This window comes from Copadichromis virginalis, linkage group LG15, assembly GCF_057382275.1.
Source record: "Copadichromis virginalis isolate Kocher_CV1m ecotype Utaka linkage group LG15, C_Virginalis_male_GT1.1, whole genome shotgun sequence".
In the NCBI taxonomy this organism is placed as follows: Eukaryota; Metazoa; Chordata; class Actinopteri; order Cichliformes; family Cichlidae; genus Copadichromis; species Copadichromis virginalis.
Window position 1 is genome coordinate 16,828,581 of NC_140632.1, and position 18,893 is coordinate 16,847,473.

General features: G+C 42.8%; 1 protein-coding gene across 1 annotated transcript; it reads left to right on the plus strand.

Moving 5' to 3' along the window:
* Window positions 1–11: 11 nt before the first annotated feature.
* LOC146692196 (hepatic sodium/bile acid cotransporter-like) lies at window positions 12–17,041 on the plus strand. Its single transcript, XM_085432220.1, has 8 exons — window positions 12–53; window positions 2,259–2,483; window positions 9,647–9,733; window positions 10,927–11,039; window positions 11,512–11,716; window positions 14,333–14,511; window positions 14,636–14,835; window positions 16,395–17,041. Exons 2-8 carry the CDS (start codon window positions 2,295–2,297, stop codon window positions 16,445–16,447), a joined length of 1,026 nt encoding a protein of 341 aa, XP_085288346.1. The 5' UTR covers window positions 12–53; window positions 2,259–2,294; the 3' UTR covers window positions 16,448–17,041.
* The last annotated feature ends 1,852 nt before the right edge of the window (window positions 17,042–18,893 follow it).

Genomic DNA, 18,893 nt, shown 5'->3' on the forward strand with positions numbered 1-18,893 from the left:
TATTTTATGACAAAGAGACGAGAGCAGAGCAAAGGAAGAATCTGACCTAAAAGGTAAACCAAGCATTGAATACACCTGTAAACATATCTGTCAACTGTTTATTTCTTGAAAATCATCGTGAGTTTTTTCATTTTTTCTGCTTTCTGCAGAATAGCTATTAGGTTTAGGTGTGCAATTCTCACCTGCAGCAAACTCCAGAAGTCAGTCTTGACTTTTTTATGAAGCATTGGTGGGCTATAGTGTTTTTTCATACAGCACAAAATGAATAGAAAACACACATGTGCAATCTTGTGAAAGCAATTTGTGTGCACACAGCATGTGGACAAAGGAGTGCGCAATTTGAAACAATTAAATGCTGCGTGTTGTTTCTCAGTAGTGCACAGGTTAACCAGATTGAAGTAGCTTCCAGTGAGGAATATGCATTGTTTAGTTAATTACTTAATTAGTTAGTTAAACATGTTGTACCCAAGTGTTAAAAGTCAAGAAAAGATTCAGTGTATTTGCACCGTATGTATGTATGTTAGAAATGGAGAAGAAAGTGAACTTTTAAATCACTTGAATTAAATTCCTGCAGGACATGTTCTGTTTCTAGCTTAAATTAACTCTGCGCCATTCCTAAAATTACTTTTACTGAAATATCAGCTTGTTCCGCATGATCATCTTGACTTCTTTTCTTGAACATTTTCACACAGCCAACCTTACATAATCTATCATGTCTTCACATTGGGAAGCAAAATCTGAGTTTACAGCACCATATATGTCTTGAAAGACGTTCCAAAAGAACTTGGAGGCATTTCAAATTTTGACAGTTTGCAGCACATGTAACTGTGATTTTCAAAGCTGGCAAAGTTCTTGTAGTGCAATTAATTTTAAGTGGTGTCTAAATTCTGGGTAGTCTCAAGGATAGGAGACAAACTATACTGTAAGTAATTTTAAGTATTGCATAATGTCTTGTTCATTTTGTGGAAAATCCCTCCATCTTACAGTTGTTGTTTCAACTTGTAAATGCGTTATCATTTTAGAGATGTGGGCTGTATAATGGAGCAGAGTAACATTGCTGGTTTCTTACAGGAAAGGAGACCCTCCTTTGTGAACAGTGATTGTAAAAAAAACAAACAAATTAAATTAGACTTGGCTCCATCATTATAAGGTCATAAGCCTGCAAATTTTGTTGGTATTAAGTTTTTCTTAAACTTTGGTAAGGGAAAACAGTCCTCAATCTCATGCACATCAGTGTAGTGAGTATTAAATACAGATGTAAAAAAAATGATGTAAAAGGTCAAATTATGCATTTCATAATATGACCAACACCCTGGAAAATACAACATATTTTCAGAGTAAGATAGGAAAATATTGTTTGGTTTTCTGCAAAATTACCATGAAATTAGAGAATACTTCAAATTACTTATGCACGACTTAAGTTTACTTACAGTATTATTATTTCCTTGTTCATGTAAAAACATAAACCCTTTATTCTGGTCTGCCTACGTTTAAGTATTTAAGTGCAATTACATTATAATTTTAAATGTAACACATTGGAATTTCATTTAATTACAGGAATTCCCCCCTTAGTTGTGAGTCGTATTACAAAGTGCTTTCCTTACAACCTCCAGTTATCATCCTTGTTTATTAACACAGGCTTTCTGCTTCAGTCAACACAGGTCCCGAGGAAAAGGTAGAAGACCAATGCTGAGATATGTTTTAAGTATTCCAGAGTGTACTGTTACAGTTGTTGTTTCATTCCCAAAGTGTCAGCTGTTAAACTTTAAACTCCATCAATTTGAGCACAAAGTTCTTAGAAGGCATTCAGGTGTGACACTCTTGCGCACAGAGATTTTAAAGCGGCTTTATTTCTTTTATTATTGGACAAATTAAAGTGAAATCATTCTCTGTATTGAATAGTCTTTACTACAGTGCTGTAACATATGACAGCTTTAACAGAACATTAAACCAAGCATAACAAACAAAAGTACATATACATGAATTTTCTGCATTTATTTCAGCAATTTATTGGCTTCTTTAGTTCTATTACTTAAGTACAGCTCAAACTGCATCTGAAAATTATCTTACCACAGCTCAGAATCTGTATCATAAGGATACCTCAATAAGACAGAGTGTGAACTTCCTGCTAGAGAAGTTTTCTTCACAAAGTTTAAGGACAAAACAGAATGTAAACAAACAAAGATGCTGGTATTCTGTTTAACTCTTACTCTGCTCTCTTTCCTCCTTCATCTCCACTTTTGTTTTTTCACTCACAGCTCAGAACCTCCTGTTTGTTCTGATTTGAAGGCACCATGAACAACACAGCAAACCTGACACCTCATCAAGATTTGTGGCGCAATGTGACGGTTGCAAACACCACCTCATTTTACCGTCCTGCTGTGGACCCAGTGATTGGCAATGTCATTACAGTAATGTTTACAATCATAATCATCATCACCATGGTTTCACTTGGATGCACCATGGAGGTGTCTAAGATCAAGGTGACCAAGATCAGCAGTGAATGCGAATGTATGTGTGGTTTGTCTATATGCAGAAAAGCATTGTGACAAAGCTTGAAAAAATTACACGTAAGCAGGGTTTTCGATGATGTCCTTATGCCTGACAACACATTCCAGTTCCTGCAAGGAATTGCTGAGCATGTTGAAATATAATGGATAAAATACGTAATGAACATCACCATTTTTTCTAAGTAAATATAGTTGATGTGAAATTCTCACCAGATGTTGGTAGCAAACCATTTGATCCATTCATGAGAAATGACGCAGGGAAAAAAGTAGCCAACCGAAATCAGTAAATAGAAAGCAATCCTGCCGCTTAATGCAAATCTATTTCACCTGGTTTAGTCCCAAATGATTGCCTATAAAAAGGTGTCTCATTACCACACAAGAAGCATCAGATGAAGGGTAAAACCAACAAGATTTCTCAAGACCTTCGCAGCCTTATTGTTGCAAATCATAGTGATGGCATTAGTTACAGATAAATGTCTAAACTACTGAAGATTGCAGTGTAGCACTGTTGGGGCCATAATTTGGAAGTGGAAAGAACATAATTTCACCATAAACTGCACATGACCAGGTGCTACCAGACAGACGAGTGAGAAGAACCATCAGAGGAGGCACAAGTGTTTCAAAGAAAACAAGTAAAAACACTCAACTGCCATGGTTTGTATGCACACCATACATACCTCAGCACACAAGACTCCATTACTGAAGAGAAAGCATGTTAAAGCATGTTTAAAGCTTGCTAAAAAGCATTTAGACATGCATGTGAAATATTGGGGGAATGTAGTCTGGTCAGGTGAGACCAAAACCATGTTTGAGGTCAAAAGGCACTGCACATTACCCCAAAATCAGCATACCGACAGTGAGGTTTGAAGGTGGGAACATCATGGAGTGAGATTGTTTTTCAGCATATGATTCTAGCAATCTTCGTATAATTGAAGATGAATGGGAAAATGTACCGAGACATTCTTGATAACAATCTGCTGCCATCTACCAGGATGATGAACAATGAAGGGTGGACGTTTCAGCAAGACAGTGATCCTAAACACAGATCGAAGGAAACTGAGTTTCTTTCTCTGAAACTAGACTGGCCCAACAAGTCACCTGGTTTGAATCCAACTGAAAATCTGTGGTAAGAGCTGGAGCTCAGAGTTCATAGAACCTTTTATGTGGAAGAATGGCCAAAATCACACCTGACCAATCCACACGACTAGTTTCTCCGTACAGAAGCTGTCATCACCAACAAAGACTTCTGTACGAAATATTAATAATTTTTCCCTGTGTCATTTCTCATTACTATACATAACTTAATTAATGGACATCTATGGTTTGATTTCTTTGCATGTGTGGATTGGATGGGTTGTTAGCATCTGATGAGAATTTCATGTCAGTAGCACCTTTAGAAATATATTTACTTAGAAATGCTTATTTTACCTGTTGTAGATAATTTCTCCAGTGATTTCTAGGTGGGCATGCCTAGAAAACCTACAAAGGGAGGCATACTAATCACAAATCCAGTGTCTCAAAATATTATACCATCACCTAAGAGCAGTCATTAAATTATTTACAACTTCTGGAACAGTTCTTGATTTATACACTCTGCTTGGGTCTTCCATTAATTAGTGCATCGTGGCACTCCTGAGGTGCTATGATGATTTGATAATGGACCTTAGCTCACCTGTAATTTTGCTTTGTTTTTTTTTTCTCTTCCTCTTGACGATACCCCATAGATTCTATGTAGGATTCACCCAAGAGAGTTGGATGACCAGCCAAGCAAAGTAGCCTAATAAAATGGTCATCATAAAAATTATCAGTTTTATTTCTGTGTGCAGGTAATAAGTCCTGTTAGAAAAAGAACTCTACATCTCCATAAAGATTGTCAACAGATGGAAGCTCAAAGTCCTCTAAAGTCTCCTGGTAGTCAGCTGAATTTGGATTTTCAATTCAATTTTATTTTATAGTGCCAAATCACAACAACTGTTGCCTCAGGGCACTTTATATTGTAAAGTAAAGACCATAAAGTTATACCGTTTACAATTGATAAAGTCGATTTGATTCTGTTTTTGTTCAGACAAACCCTGTATCAAGTATACCCTTATACTCGATACAGGGGTCCACTCTACCCTACCCAGGGCAGGGTTACTGGGGTCGTACCCTGGAGGCAATCCTCTCACAGCTCCGAAGTTATTCCTTTAATTGGTAAGGTGCTGAATACCATCCACACCTGTTTGCCTTTGTTGCTGTCTAGGTGTTCTTCGGTCTTTCTCTTGTAGTCTAACTTGGCCTCACGGATACCTCTCTCTTCAGGTTGACACATTCTGTGCTAAGCATAAAAGTGAAGCTGTAAATTTACTAGTTAATCTTTGTTTAACCCTCACTTATGGTCACAAGCTATGGGTAATGACTCAAAAAGAATGAGGTCAAGGATACAAATGGGTGATTGAGTTTTCCTTTAGTGACAGGGTAAGGCGCTCAGCCAATCAAAAGGGACTTGGAGTAGCAGCGCTGGTCCCACACATCGAAAGGAGCTAGTTGTGATGTTTTGGGTATCTGACAAGGATGCCTCATGGATGCTTTCTAGGTGAGGTATTTAGGGCATGTTCGTTTTGGGATGAGGGTCTGTGGCAGACCCAGGACTCAGTGGAGAGATTATATCTCTCAGCTGCCTTTGTAATGGCTCAGTGTCCCCCAAATGAGCAGGAAGAGGTGGCCAGGGTGAGGCTAGACTATGCTTCTTTGCTCCGACTGCTGCCCCATGACCTGAACCTGGATAAGCAGCAGAAAAGAAGTGGATGGCTCTCAGGTGACTGTTTCCTTTTTTTTTTTTTTTTTTTTTTTTTTTCTAAATGACATCAGAAACAGCAGTATGCGACATTACGTGATGGCAGAGCTTCAGTTCATCCTTTGTCTTTTTTTTTTTTTTTTTTTTTTTTTTTTTTTTTTTTTAATAAATAGGACAGGGGGAATGAATGAGAGAGAGAGGGGGAGAGAAAGAAAGAAAACCAAAGGGGAGAAGAGACAGTGAGAAGGGGGGGGGAAGAGAGACAAAAAAAAAAAAAAAAAACTCCTGGGTCACCTGTATGGAGAAAAAAACAAACAAACAAACAAACAAACAGAGGAGACAGCAAACAACAAAGAGCAACATAATAATAGAGAAAACAAAGCACCATCACAATAAACTAGCTAGTCATAGATATCAATATTTACTAAATAATAAACGATATTGTGCAGCACGCAAGATAGACAGCGCACAGTGTGCTTTGAGGCAGCAGCCAAGAAAGCTTTAGTCCGCGTCTGTGAATACCCATGTGTGCATACCTGTGTGGATCAGCATGCTTGCATTCCAAAGGTTTCTCCATGTAATGATCTGCTAGGGAGTGTGGGGGGGCCACAGCCCCGTCCTCCAGGGTGTGAAGCGGGTATGGAGGAGATCAAAACTCCAGACATCCAGAGGCCCCCAGAACACAAGAGACCATGGAAGACCAACAGAGGGGCAGCCGCGCCACTGTCCCAGTAAGAGCTGAGGAGAGTCCCAGATGAGGGCTCGCCCAGCAGCCGCGGAGCAGAAGTCAGGGGGAGTTGCAGTGACGCGCCCGTGAGCTCCGCCGGCCCCCAGCTGCGCCTGAGTGACCGAGCCCTAGGCCGAGAGGCCGGGGGCACCCCACCTCCAAAGGGGCCCGAGCGAGCCCCAGGCCCCAGGCCCCGACAAGCGGCCGCCAAGGAGTGAGCCGGTGTGTACCCGGACGCCCACCCCCAGACACAAAGAACCACCAACACACCGACACCTGAGGGAGTCTGCCACCGGCAGGGGAAGTGGTGGTGGGTGGAGATAGGCCTCCAAACCTTGGAGGGCCTGAGGTGTCCCCAGAGAGGTGGCGTCTGATACCCAACCTGACATATAGACACAGACATACAGGCACACACAGACACAAACATCCATTCCCACCCTCATGCTCTCATATGCACTCACTCCACACTCAACCAACGTGGAGACAGACATAAAGAGACGCTGTACACACAATCACACTCCCCAAGCGTACTCTACAAACCGGGTCTAGGTACCCTTGCTCCTGGAGGGGGGAATTGCACCCAGACCCAGGTGGTGTTACCCTTTTCCCTGCGGTGGGGAGAGGCAGACCACCCCGACTCCGCAGCAGCAGGGAGGCCCCACACCCCAGACCGCAGTCGGACGGCCAACTCCTCCTACTAGCCCTCCCGCTCCAGCAGGCCGCAGAGAATGGGGGTGGGAGAAGACTCCAAACCTCCCTCCACCCGCTCATTGTAGTGTTGATGCATATGTGTTCTAAGGTGCAATTAAAACCCAGGAGGGCATGGAGCTACCTCAGGTGACTGTTTCCTCGCGGCTGCGTGCAGCGGGGCTAGGGGAGGGTCTGTGCTGACGGACGTGGGTTACTGACCTGGCAACCTGGCTGCCCCTGGGTGGGTCCGGGATGGGCGTGAGGTTCTGGGGGCGCTCCGTCTCTGGGCTGGGGCCCGGGCCGGGCCTCGGGGGCTTGGGTCCTGGTTGGTGTGTTGCCGGGGTTGTGGGCGGGTGGGTGCATGGGGGCCCGGCCCTGGAGCAGGGTGCCGCCGGTGCGTCGAGCCGCCTGGGGGGCTCTTCAACTGGTGGGGGGGATGGTCACATCTTGCAGGAGCTTTCTTCTCTTCAGGAACTCTCTGCAGGAGGGGGAGATACAGGAGAGGTGGAGGAAGATCTCAGCCTGGGCGTTTACCGTCTTATGTAGTCTGGAAGATGTGTGGATGGTGGGGTGGGTGCAGTTTTCTCTGTGGTGGGGTTGGGTGGACTGTCCAGGGCTCTGTGGAGCCGGGGGGCGCTACTGCACTGGGCCCCGGTCTGATGGGCCTGGGCCCCCCTTCCCTGGCGGGTCGCGGAGGGTGGGAGTGCCTACTGGGGTCAGCGGGGGAGCTGGCCCCAGGGAGGGGTTACCTGCCCCTCCCTTCCTTCCCTCCCCATCTCCAGCTGCCTCCCTCTTCCCGCTCCTCCACAACCACCCACACATGCAGGGCCTTGGAGTGGGGGTATGTCACCAGGGTGCAGAGAAGGCTACCCCCCCCCCCCCCCCCCGTCCCCTTCTGGCTGCCTCTGCCTCAATTTTATCCCACAACTTAGACATTCACATTATTCACACTCTCATTACACATACATATAGGATCTTGGGGGTGGGCACAATCACGGAGTCCAAATCACCATCAGGGTGTATACCTCACCCCTGACGTCGTTGCCCACCTCTCAATTTTAAATACACTTAGTCATTGAGGGCTAGCAGGAGGGACTATGCGCTTACCTGCTGCTCCTTGGCAGGTAGCTCCATGCCCTCCTGGGTTTTAATTGCACCTTAGAACACATATGCATCAACACTACAATGAGCGGGTGGAGGGAGGTTTGGAGTCTTCTCCCACCCCCATTCTCTGCGGCCTGCTGGAGCGGGAGGGCTAGTAGGAGGAGTTGGCCGTCCGACTGCGGTCTGGGGTGTGGGGCCTCCCTGCTGCTGCGGAGTCGGGGTGGTCTGCCTCTCCCCACCGCAGGGAAAAGGGTAACACCACCTGGGTCTGGGTGCAATTCCCCCCTCCAGGGGCAAGGGTACCTAGACCCGGTTTGTAGAGTACGCTTGGGGAGTGTGATCGTGTGTACAGCGTCTCTTTATGTCTGTCTCCACGTTGGTTGAGTGTGGAGTGAGTGCATATGAGAGCATGAGGGTGGGAATGGATGTTTGTGTCTGTGTGTGCCTGTATGTCTGTGTCTATATGTCAGGTTGGGTATCAGACGCCACCTCTCTGGGGACACCTCAGGCCCTCCAAGGTTTGGAGGCCTATCTCCACCCACCACCACTTCCCCTGCCGGTGGCGGACTCCCTCAGGTGTCGGTGTGTTGGTGGTTCTTTGTGTCTGGGGGTGGGCGTCCGGGTACACACCGGCTCACTCCTTGGCGGCCGCTTGTCGGGGCCTGGGGCTCGCTCGGGCCCCTTTGGAGGTGGGGTGCCCCCGGCCTCTCGGCCTGGGGCTCGGTCACTCAGGCACAGCTGGGGGCCGGCGGAGCTCACGGGCGCGTCACTGCAACTCCCCCTGACTTCTGCTCCGCGGCTGCTGGGCGAGCCCTCATCTGGGACTCTCCTCAGCTCTTACTGGAACAGTGGCGCGGCTGCCCCTCTGTTGGTCTTCCATGGTCTCTTGTGTTCTGGGGGCCTCTGGATGTCTGGAGTTTTGATCTCCTCCATACCCGCTTCACACCCTGGAGGACGGGGCTGTGGCCCCCCCACACTCCCTAGCAGATCATTACATGGAGAAACCTTTGGAATGCAAGCATGCTGATCCACACAGGTATGCACACATGGGTATTCACAGACGCGGACTAAAGCTTTCTTGGCTGCTGCCTCAAAGCACACTGTGCGCTGTCTATCTTGCGTGCTGCACAATATCGTTTATTATTTAGTAAATATTGATATCTATGACTAGCTAGTTTATTGTGATGGTGCTTTGTTTTCTCTATTATTATGTTACTCTTTGTTGTTTGCTGTCTCCTCTGTTTGTTTTTTTTGTTTGTTTGTTTTTTTTTCTCCATACAGGTGACCCAGGAGTTCTTTTTTTTTCTCTCTCTCTTCCCCCCCCCCTTCTCACCGTCTCTTCTCCCCTTTGGTTTTCTTTCTTTCTCTCCCCCTCTTTCTCTCATTCATTCCCCCTGTCCTATTTATTAAAAAAAAAAAAAAAAAAAAAAAAATGACAAAGGAAAAAAAAAAAAAAAAAAAAAAAAAGAAGTGGATGGTTGGATGGAACAAAGAATTCATGGTTTGAGTAATTTACTCAAACTGGAATAAAATATAGAAATATTTTGAGATACTGGATTTCTGAACATTATCTATTGTAATAAATACAGAATATATGAAAGTTTACCCATTTCAATTAAAATGCACTTTTTTATAGTAATCTTAGTTTTTAAAAAATATATATATTTCATTTGGCCTTTTTCTGCTTTATTGGATAGACTCAGTGAAGAAGGGACAGGAAAGTGGGGGCAGAGAGAGAAGGGGAAGACATGCCGCCGTGTTCATGTTAATATAAACACAGTGGCATGATACATGTTTGGTAAATTTATGATCAATTTTGCTAACTTCTTCTGTTTACAGAATTACATCATGAAACCTAAGGGGTTGGCTATTGCAGCTATGGCCCAGTATGGGATCATGCCTCTTACAGCGTTTTGCTTAGTTAAGGTTGGTATTTATGTAAAGTTAAATAAGATTACTAACATGCAGTATAAATAATACACATTTGTCTTTACAAAGTTACAAATTTACAAATACAGACAGTGATTTATGATTTGTGTTCCCCACAAAAATCTTTTTACAGGGATTCATAATAAAAAATGTGAAAATTACACTGAGTTAACCAAAAAGAAGAACCAAAAACAGATTTTTTTTATGTGAGGAAAATGAGTGGAACAGACTCAGGTGCAGACCAGATGAATTTAGAATAAAAGTCACAAGTTTATTAACAATCACACCAAGTGAAACTATTTACAGTGCATGGGACTGAGATTTTGAGGGATCCAGGGATGGAAGGGAAACGGGTTCAAAAAACACAGACTCTCCAGTTTCACAATCCTCTTCAGCACTCACGCTCACTTTCACTCCACACCTCACTGCCAGACTCAGGGGAACAGATCAGGAAATAGGGATGGGTCCAGGGATTTATATACAAGTAAACGTAGTTAGAACAGACTAGAAATTCACATGGGAAACAGAGGTTAACGGAGCTGTACTGCCAAGTGTTACTCAACTCAGCTCAGGCAAACTGGCAATCAGGCAGATTCATGGCAGGTGGGCACGTGAGAGGAGACGGTATGGTTTCCAGGAGGTCCAGAGGGAGGAAAATCCAAGCGAGCCACGACAGTCAGGAAGGCAGGGCAAGGAGCGTGGTGAGTGTGAACCCCATGGTTTGTAGACTGACTGATGTAGTAGAACCGAACAGGACAAGCGCTGAAGAGTCACACGGCAGGAGATTAATCTGATAGAACTGAGAACAGTAAGGCAATGTTAAACCTGGGACAGACGAGCATGAACTTGATCACAAGGAGTCAGAGTTACCACAACAGTAGCTGGACAAACTGGTGGAGAGTGGTAGGCAGTGCTGGTTTAAGAACCCTACTGCTGATTGCTGTTGAAACGAGGAGCAGGTGAGGTGCTGGAAACTCCACCCCAGAGGACGGAAATCTGGAACTCCTCTAACAAAGAGGAACACCTCCCAGACACTCCCAAGGCACATGACAAAAGTTGCCCAGTATAATTGAATTTGTGTTGATGTACCAGTATATAATTGTACACCAGACATTGTATTTTAGACTATTAGACATTGTTACTGTTATTTACAGCATCCTGCAAGAGGTTATTGGAATTTTGTGTTACAGGGGTTCCAGTTGAGTGATATAACAGGTGTGGTTGTTCTGGTATGTGGCTGCTGTCCTGGAGGAATTTTCTCCAACTCCATGGCTCTGGCTATACAGGGGGACATGAACCTCAGGTACACATGGGAAATTATGTAGTTGTAATACATTTATAATGAGCAAAAAGATGCTAAAAATGTCATTTGAAGTGATTAATGCTCAGGCAGAAAACTTTACAACAGTTATACCACTCGATTGTGTTTGCGAACTTTCTCACACTGTGTCTGCCTGTGCAGTTTTCAAATATAACACCAAGACAAGCACAATTCAGACAGTTCAGTTAGATTTTGGCATATCTCTATCTGATGTCCAGCATGTCAGTGGAATATTCCAGGAAGCAGGAATATCTCTAGTAAATTGTTTGAACATCAGGTTGACAAGGACATTTAGCGTTGTGCAGTTATGAGAAGGGTTAATGGGGTCAGTAAAATACGAGGAATATGGAAATCATGAAGTCTGTGAGAATCAGATGTCATTTTTAATTCAGAAAGGCTAGTTTCCATAGCTCAGAGTAAAGCAACGTATTTGTCTCATCCTTGTCTTCTCCAGCATCGTGATGACTTCCTGCTCTACAGTGTTGGCTCTGGGTATGATGCCTCTCCTGCTCTACATCTACTGCCAGGGTTTCCCCAGCGTGCAGAACGCTGTCCCTTATGGTGAAATTATGTTATCGTTGGTCTTGATCCTTGTCCCGTGTAGCATCGGCATCATCATCAAGACCTACAGGCCACAGTACTCGAAGAAGTTCACGAAGGTTTGTGCATACTGACAGGAGAATGAAGGTCAGACAGATCACTAAAACTGATTAACAGTGTTGATTATTCAGTTGGTACAGGAATGGCAAATAAAGACTTCAATGACTCATATTTTAAATATTTGTTTAACAAAAAAACCCCAAACAAAACGGAAAACCTGTAGATTACATCATCCTACAAATTCTAGAATTTGCTGATTTTTTTTCTTAACTTGACACACAGAGAAACTGAATAACTTTGTCTTCAGACAAGTCTAAACATCTTTCTCTAAACTCAAATAATTCCTAATGATACCTAACGGCAGTCAGAGAGCTGTTGCCTAGCCTGTAGAGTTCTGTGCGTCACTTTGATATGCTTCCGCAGACCATCACTGACCCACCATACTAAAAAATATTACAGGCAGCATACTGTTTGCCATGGCTTCTCCAGACCCTCCACACTGTCAGGGACAGGGTCCACTAGAGGACGTCTGGCCCTCAGGCCACCCTTATGAAAGAGACATTCACAGAATTTTTTAGGGCTCTGACAGTGCTCATCCTGTTCCTTTTTGCACAAAGGAGTTACCTGTCCTGTTGGTGGGTTAAGAACCTTCTAAGGCCCTGTCCAGCTCTCCTTGACAGGGCCTATTAACTGGTTGCATACCACAGGCCTCCAAACACTTGACCCAGCTGTCTTATCAAGTTATAGGCCACTGTCGAACCTTCCTTTTCTTTCAAAACTTCTTCAAAGAGTAGTTGTAAAACAGCTATTTTCTTATCTGTAGAAAAAAAATGTTTATTAGAAGAGTTCAGTCAGGTTTCAGAGCTCATTACAGTACTGAAAAGCCATTAATGAAGGTAACAAATGACCTTCTTATGGCCTCTGACAGTGGACTCACTTTTGTGCTTGTCCTGCTGGACCGCAGTGCAGGGTTCTGTCCTACGACCAGTTGTGTTTACATTATACAGACAATAACATTAAAGACATAGCATTCATTTTCACTGGACAGATAACACCCAACTTTATCTAGACCTGGATGACCTGTCATTTTCTGCTTCTAAATTCAGATAAAACTGAGTTTATTGTTCTGGGCACTAAAAATCTTAGAAATCAAGTCAAGTCAAATTTGCTTTATTGTCATTCCAACCATGTGCAGTGGTACAGTAAAGAGTGAAATGAGACAACGTTTCTCCAAGACCATGGTGTTACATATGACATATAACAGACAATCAACACAGGACTACATAGAACCTGACAGTACCTGACAGTGACTGTACCTGACAGAACAGTACGATACAGACACAACAGTGCAAAAGAAATGTGAAAAAGACTGAGTATTGTGCAAAAAGTAACGTGGTGTATGAAGGTGTGCGTGTGTGTGAGAGAGAGATTCTGCCTATAAGTGCTCGGTAGTGATGTGTATGAAGGTGTGCATGTGTGTGTGTCAGTCCAGTCACTAACTGTTTAGGAGTCTGACAGCTTGGGGGAAGTTACTGTTTCGCAGTCTGGCAGTGAGGGCTTGAATGTTCCAGTACCTCTTGCCAGAAGGCAGCAAGATGAAGAGTGTAGTGAGGGGTGTGTGACGTCCTCCAAAATGCTGGTGGCTTTACAGGTGCAGTGAGTGCGATAAGTGTCCATGATGGGCTTCAACGATCTTCTCAGCTGTTATGGTGTCTAACAACATCAGCTTAATATCACCTCTATCACCTTAGTAGAGCACTTCACTCTCAGACTGCAGGTTTATTTGTGGTTCCTAAGGTATTTAAAAGTAAAATGGGAGACAGAGCCTGCAGTTTTCAGGCCTCTCTTCTGTGGAACGAGCATCCAGTTTGGATTCAGGAGATAGACACTATCCCTACTTTTAAGATTAGACTTAAAACTTTCCTTTTTGCTAAAGCATATAGTTAGGGCTGGATCAGGTGACCCTGAATCCTCCCTTAGTTATGCTTCAATAGGTCTAAGCTGCTGAGGCTTCCCCTGATGCAATGAGTTTCTTCTTCACTCACCTTTTAAACTCATTATGTGTTTATACACCAGTCTGCATTTAATAATTACTCTCTGGCTCTCTTCCACAGTGTGTCTTTGTCCTGTTTTCCTCCTCTCACACACAGCTGGACACGGCAGATGGCCGTCCCTCTCTGAGCCTGGTTTTGCCAGAGGTTTCTTCCTTTTAAAAGGGCATTTTTACTTCATCTATCACCAAAGTGATTGGTCATAGGGGGTCATATCATTGTTGGGGTTTTCTCTGTATTATTGTAGGGTTTTACCTTACAATATAAAGTGTCTTGAAGCAACTGTTGTTGTGATTTGGAGCTATAAATAAGCTGAGTTAAGTTGAGTTGAATTAAATTTAAATCAATCAGAAATGATGAGGAGGGTAAAATCTCAACGGCCTCCACCTGTGAAACTATTCTGGTTTTGAACATTGTCTTGTTTTTGCATCTCTGGCACACCTGTTGTTGATTTCATCAACATCCAAGCCACTAAAACTGATTAACAACCCCCTCTCTACTTAACTGACCAGATCAATATCCCAGAAGTGTAATTTAATTGATCCTATACTCAAATTCTTTTGAGCAACACAAAAGAAGAAGAGAAGTCAAACACTGATTTATGTCCTGTCTTGTTGTTCTTAGGTAGGCATGATTATAATGCTGATTATACTTGTGGGGACCTTGAGCTTAATTGCTATTGGAAGCGGACATATCATCCTGACTATGATGTCTCCTTCGCTCTTGGCCATCGCTGGTCTCATGCCTTTGATGGGCTACTGCTTTGGATACGTGTTCTCTTCAATCTTCAGACTCATCCACAGGTAGGTTATTTGTTTAATTCAATCATCAATGGATATGTATATATATATATATATATATATATATATATATATATATATATATATATATACACACACACACATATATCCTTCCATATGCCTTCAGGGAGCGGAGAACCGTTTCCATGGAAACAGGCTGTCAGAATGTCCCGCTGTGCACCACCATATTGAAGATAGCTTTCCCTGATGAAGTGGTGGGTCCTCTGTATCTATTCCCAACAGTCTACTTGGTGTCTCAGTTGTTGGAGGCGGCGATGATCATCATGCTGTTTAGGTGCTACCAAAGGTTCAAGAGAAAAGAGAAAGGTAAGAGTGACAGCAGGATTCAGATGTTACATTTTAACACAGGCCTTTTATCACGCAAGATAAAAAAAAAACAAAAAACAAGTATCTACAGATGTATGGCTGGTCGTTATTTCACAAAAATTCAACTGTGACTTGATCAAGTGTGGGTGTGGATGTTGTGGACATCTGAAGTGGGCAATGCTAGAACAAAGTTTGGGTTAATTCACTGAACTACATCCAGGTTGCAGCATCTCAGATTGGAGTGTTTGCATTACTCCAGTTGCTAAATTTAAAATATTTTAAATTAAACATTTTTTAAATTTTGTGTTTGAAGAAACAGTACTTTTTACACTACACAAAGTATAGAGCAAAACAATAAATAATACAGATATATTCTCCCCAAAGTACTTTATTGTACCTTTATGGGCTTGTAAAAGGGGCGATGCCTTCTAAGGTACTCCTGTTGTACCCTTTCATGTTGTAGGTTATGGAGAACCACTATTGACAATATTATACTCTCATGTACTGGTACCCAAACTGACCTTTTAAAAAGGTGCTACATTAGATATAGTGTAATTTATTCTATATAATTTCATTATTAATAATGTATTTGCTTTGATTGTTAGTCATTTGAGTGGTCTCATTGATCACCGAAAGCATTATGTGCCTCATATCTGCCTCTACAAGAACAAAAGCCCTACTATGTGGCAACAGTGCTAACCACTGCACCACTCTGACCTGAGACGAACACACAATAAATGCACACTTGAGCCTCAGTTACAGGTATGAGACAGTTAAATGCAAATTTATGGAATTCTGCATTTAAGCATTAGTAATTATTATTAACATCTGGCACTCTCAATAGTTTAAATTCAGTTCAATTTGATTTCAATCCAATTTGATTTATATAGAGCCAAATCATAACAGTAGATGCCTCAAGGCACTTAGTATATTATATATAATATAAATGTATTAAGGTATTACATTCTAGGTTTTTATAATAATACAGAGAAACCCCCAACAATCAAACCACCCTCCTATGAGCAACACTTGGCCACAGTGGGAAGGAAAAACTCTAGTTTAATAGGAGGAAACCTTCAGCAGGCTTAGGGAGCGGCAGCTATCTGCCACGATTGGTTGGGTTGGAAACTAGGAAAACCTAGTTTACCTAGTTATTCTAGACACAGGAACTTGAACACATAGTACATTACTAAACACACAGTCTGTGGTTGAAGCAGCAGAAAAAAAGAGGCAGAGAAAATGAGCAATTCCACCATCAGGTGTGGATGAGCGAAAACAATACACGAAATTATGACCTGAGTCGTAACAAAAGGCAAGCACCAATGAGCCCACAAAAAGGTTTCTGGCTAAGAGTCTCTGCTGCCTGTTCTTGCTTTCCATTCTACACACAAAAAAAATGTCAAAACAGCACCAAAACAAAGCAAAGAATAACTTTGTGATTGTGTTTTGTTTAGACAGATGAATAACCAGACCTTGGGATTTCACATTTAACCACAGGTTGAGCAACTTTTGTGCCAAATCTTGGTTTGTGTTAATACATCTGCTTGTCTGACCCACAGAAACTTACCAGGCTGCTGCCACTGGAGAGGATCTGAAAGAGTCTGATGTGTGATGTCAATTACCACTCATATATGTCTCTATTGTAAAGCGCTTTGGGTGCCTTGAAAAGTGCTATATAAATCCAATCCATTATTATTATTATTATTATTATTATTATTATTATTATTATTATTATTATTATTATTATTATTAGCGTGAACGGTTTCACCAAAGGGGCTCCAGATGAAGTAACCAAAAATAGCTTACTTACAGCTTAATGAACAAATAGAAAAATGTGCAACTGTATTTCTTGATTATAAAACAGTATCATTATCTGAACCCTGTAAATGTATTAGTAACTTCAGTTATAAAGCACTAATGAAGCCAAAATCCAGTTTTAAATACATTTTTGAAAAATCTGATGAGTCTATCTTTTTCCTACATCATACAATTACAAGTTTCCACTGAAAATAAATTCATTATGTACATTTATGTTTTTTCAAGCTCTTGTCCACTAAGTACCAATAAGTACCACTGAGGAAATGCCAGGAAACACGTCCACCGTCTCATGGATTACTACATTACAGGCTGCAGTATGTGAGATGAGCAGAGCTCTGAGTTTGTGATATGCACTGCGTGAGCTCCACAGAGCACTGTCCAGTTTTCATTCCTGTTCACCTTGACCACCTTAGACTTTCAGTAGATCTCAAGGTCGTGGTGCCCACAAAACGGTTAGATGTAAACATGATGGTGCTCGACTTCAGAAGGAAGAGCACAGCTACATAGACCATCACTGTCCTGGGATAAGATGATGCCCAGGTACTCCACTAGGTACTCACAGGTACAGGAAGGCAGATCCATCTCCTGCAATTGATTGGGGTGGAGGGGAGGAGGACAAAACAAAAGATCCAGCTGGTCATGGAAAATTACCGCTCCTCTCAGAGCCTGGTTCTGCTAGAGGCTTCTTCCTGTTAAATGAGAGTTTTTTCTTCCTACTTTCACCGAGTAGAGTAGGGTAGATATATGGACAAATTTTGTATTTGATGTCAAGGAAAACTAACATTTTAAATGACAATGGGAAACAGTGGCAACAAAAAAGTTCTGGCTAAGAGTCTCTGCTGCCTGTATTCGTATTCCATTTTCCACAAAAAAGGCAAAACAAATACAAAAACCTCCATCAAAGAGTAACTGTGCAATTGTGTTTTGTTTTTTGCTCAAGACCACTTTTAAAAAAAATCCCAAGAAAGTCTCCATGGAAGCACAAATATAAAGAAACAAGGGGAGGCTCAAGACTTTTGCACTGCACTCTCAGTGCAAAGGGCTGTCCGTGTATGTGCTGCTGGTTTTAAGGTTTATGAGAAACCATGCTTTGAATGCTCTAGTGAGATGCCACAGCAATCAAAAACAGCACATTTGTCACAGCTGAAACCGTGCAAAGTGGGCCGTCTCAGAACGGAAAACACACGGAGACAAGGGGTGACGTAAAACACAAGAACTTTATTACAACAAGACTATGAATCATGAACTCTGAACAGAATTATCAACAATAATGAGAAACAAGGTCAGAGAAGGTCAGAGGACTATAACTTGGGTATTTTTCAAGATCTAAGGTCACAATGAGAAACTAAGGCTAGAATGGGTCGGAAACATCACCAGACATCAGTGCACTCAAAGTTCAAGGTTTGGAGGAGGGCATGGGCACCAGGAAATGCAACCAGGAGTCTCAGTACACTGCAAGAAAAAAAGAGGAGATTAAGGGACCATGACCCAGAGCCCCGGAGATGGAGAAAGCAGAGTGTAGATTAATTAATCTTACAGTTTTGCAGGTGGTGGACTGGTAAGGTGGGGGAAGGATGAGTTGTCCAGGTGAGCTGATTACAGAGCAGGTGATCCGTAGGGCTCTGTGATGGTGACAGGAGGGCAGGCAGGTAAGCTGAATGAGTGACAGGATAGAGAAACTGAACAGTCACATTTAGACCAGCAGCTGGGTGAGAGTAAGTGTTGTCTAAGACGAAACCTGAAAGCCGACTGGAGGTCTGTAGAGACAAACAAAGTCAACAGCTTTCTGCAGAAATCAGCTCTTTAACCAAAACTGTAGCGACTAACACTGACTGTGGCACGCTGAGCACTTGGCGGAGAGTAATGGTGATCGCTGATCCTAAATGCTGACAGCATAATTGCTCCCAGGTGTGGAGAAGCGTCAGAACGGCTTGAGTTGGCGCTATATAAATAAAATTGAACGGAACTGAACGGAACTGAACTGAACTGAACGCAACGCAGCGACTCTGCCCAGAAGTGGAGACAGCAAAAAAGAAGAAAACTCCAGCACTCACCCGGACCATGACAACATTATGACCACATGTCTGTAAGAATTTAGAGGAACAGATGTAACATTTAGTTCAGGTGTATGGTGCGTCTAGTACTTCTGGTTGTCCTAACATCTATCTAATCTGTGCAGTTATAACTCAGATCAAGATTTTTTCTTTTCTTCATTTAAGCAATATTAGTCCTTTAAAAGC

What these genes read in the sequence shown, in the direction of transcription:
- LOC146692196 (XM_085432220.1), top strand. Translation starts at nt 2,295, where the DNA reads ATGAACAACACAGCAAACCTGACACCTCATCAAGATTTGTGGCGCAAT. An exon ending in CAGCGTTTTGCTTAGTTAAG is followed by an intron (nt 9,734 to 10,926) that starts GTTGGTATTTAT and finishes TTTGTGTTACAG; the next exon opens with GGGTTCCAGTTGAGTGATAT. An exon ending in CAGGGGGACATGAACCTCAG is followed by an intron (nt 11,040 to 11,511) that starts GTACACATGGGA and finishes TGTCTTCTCCAG; the next exon opens with CATCGTGATGACTTCCTGCT.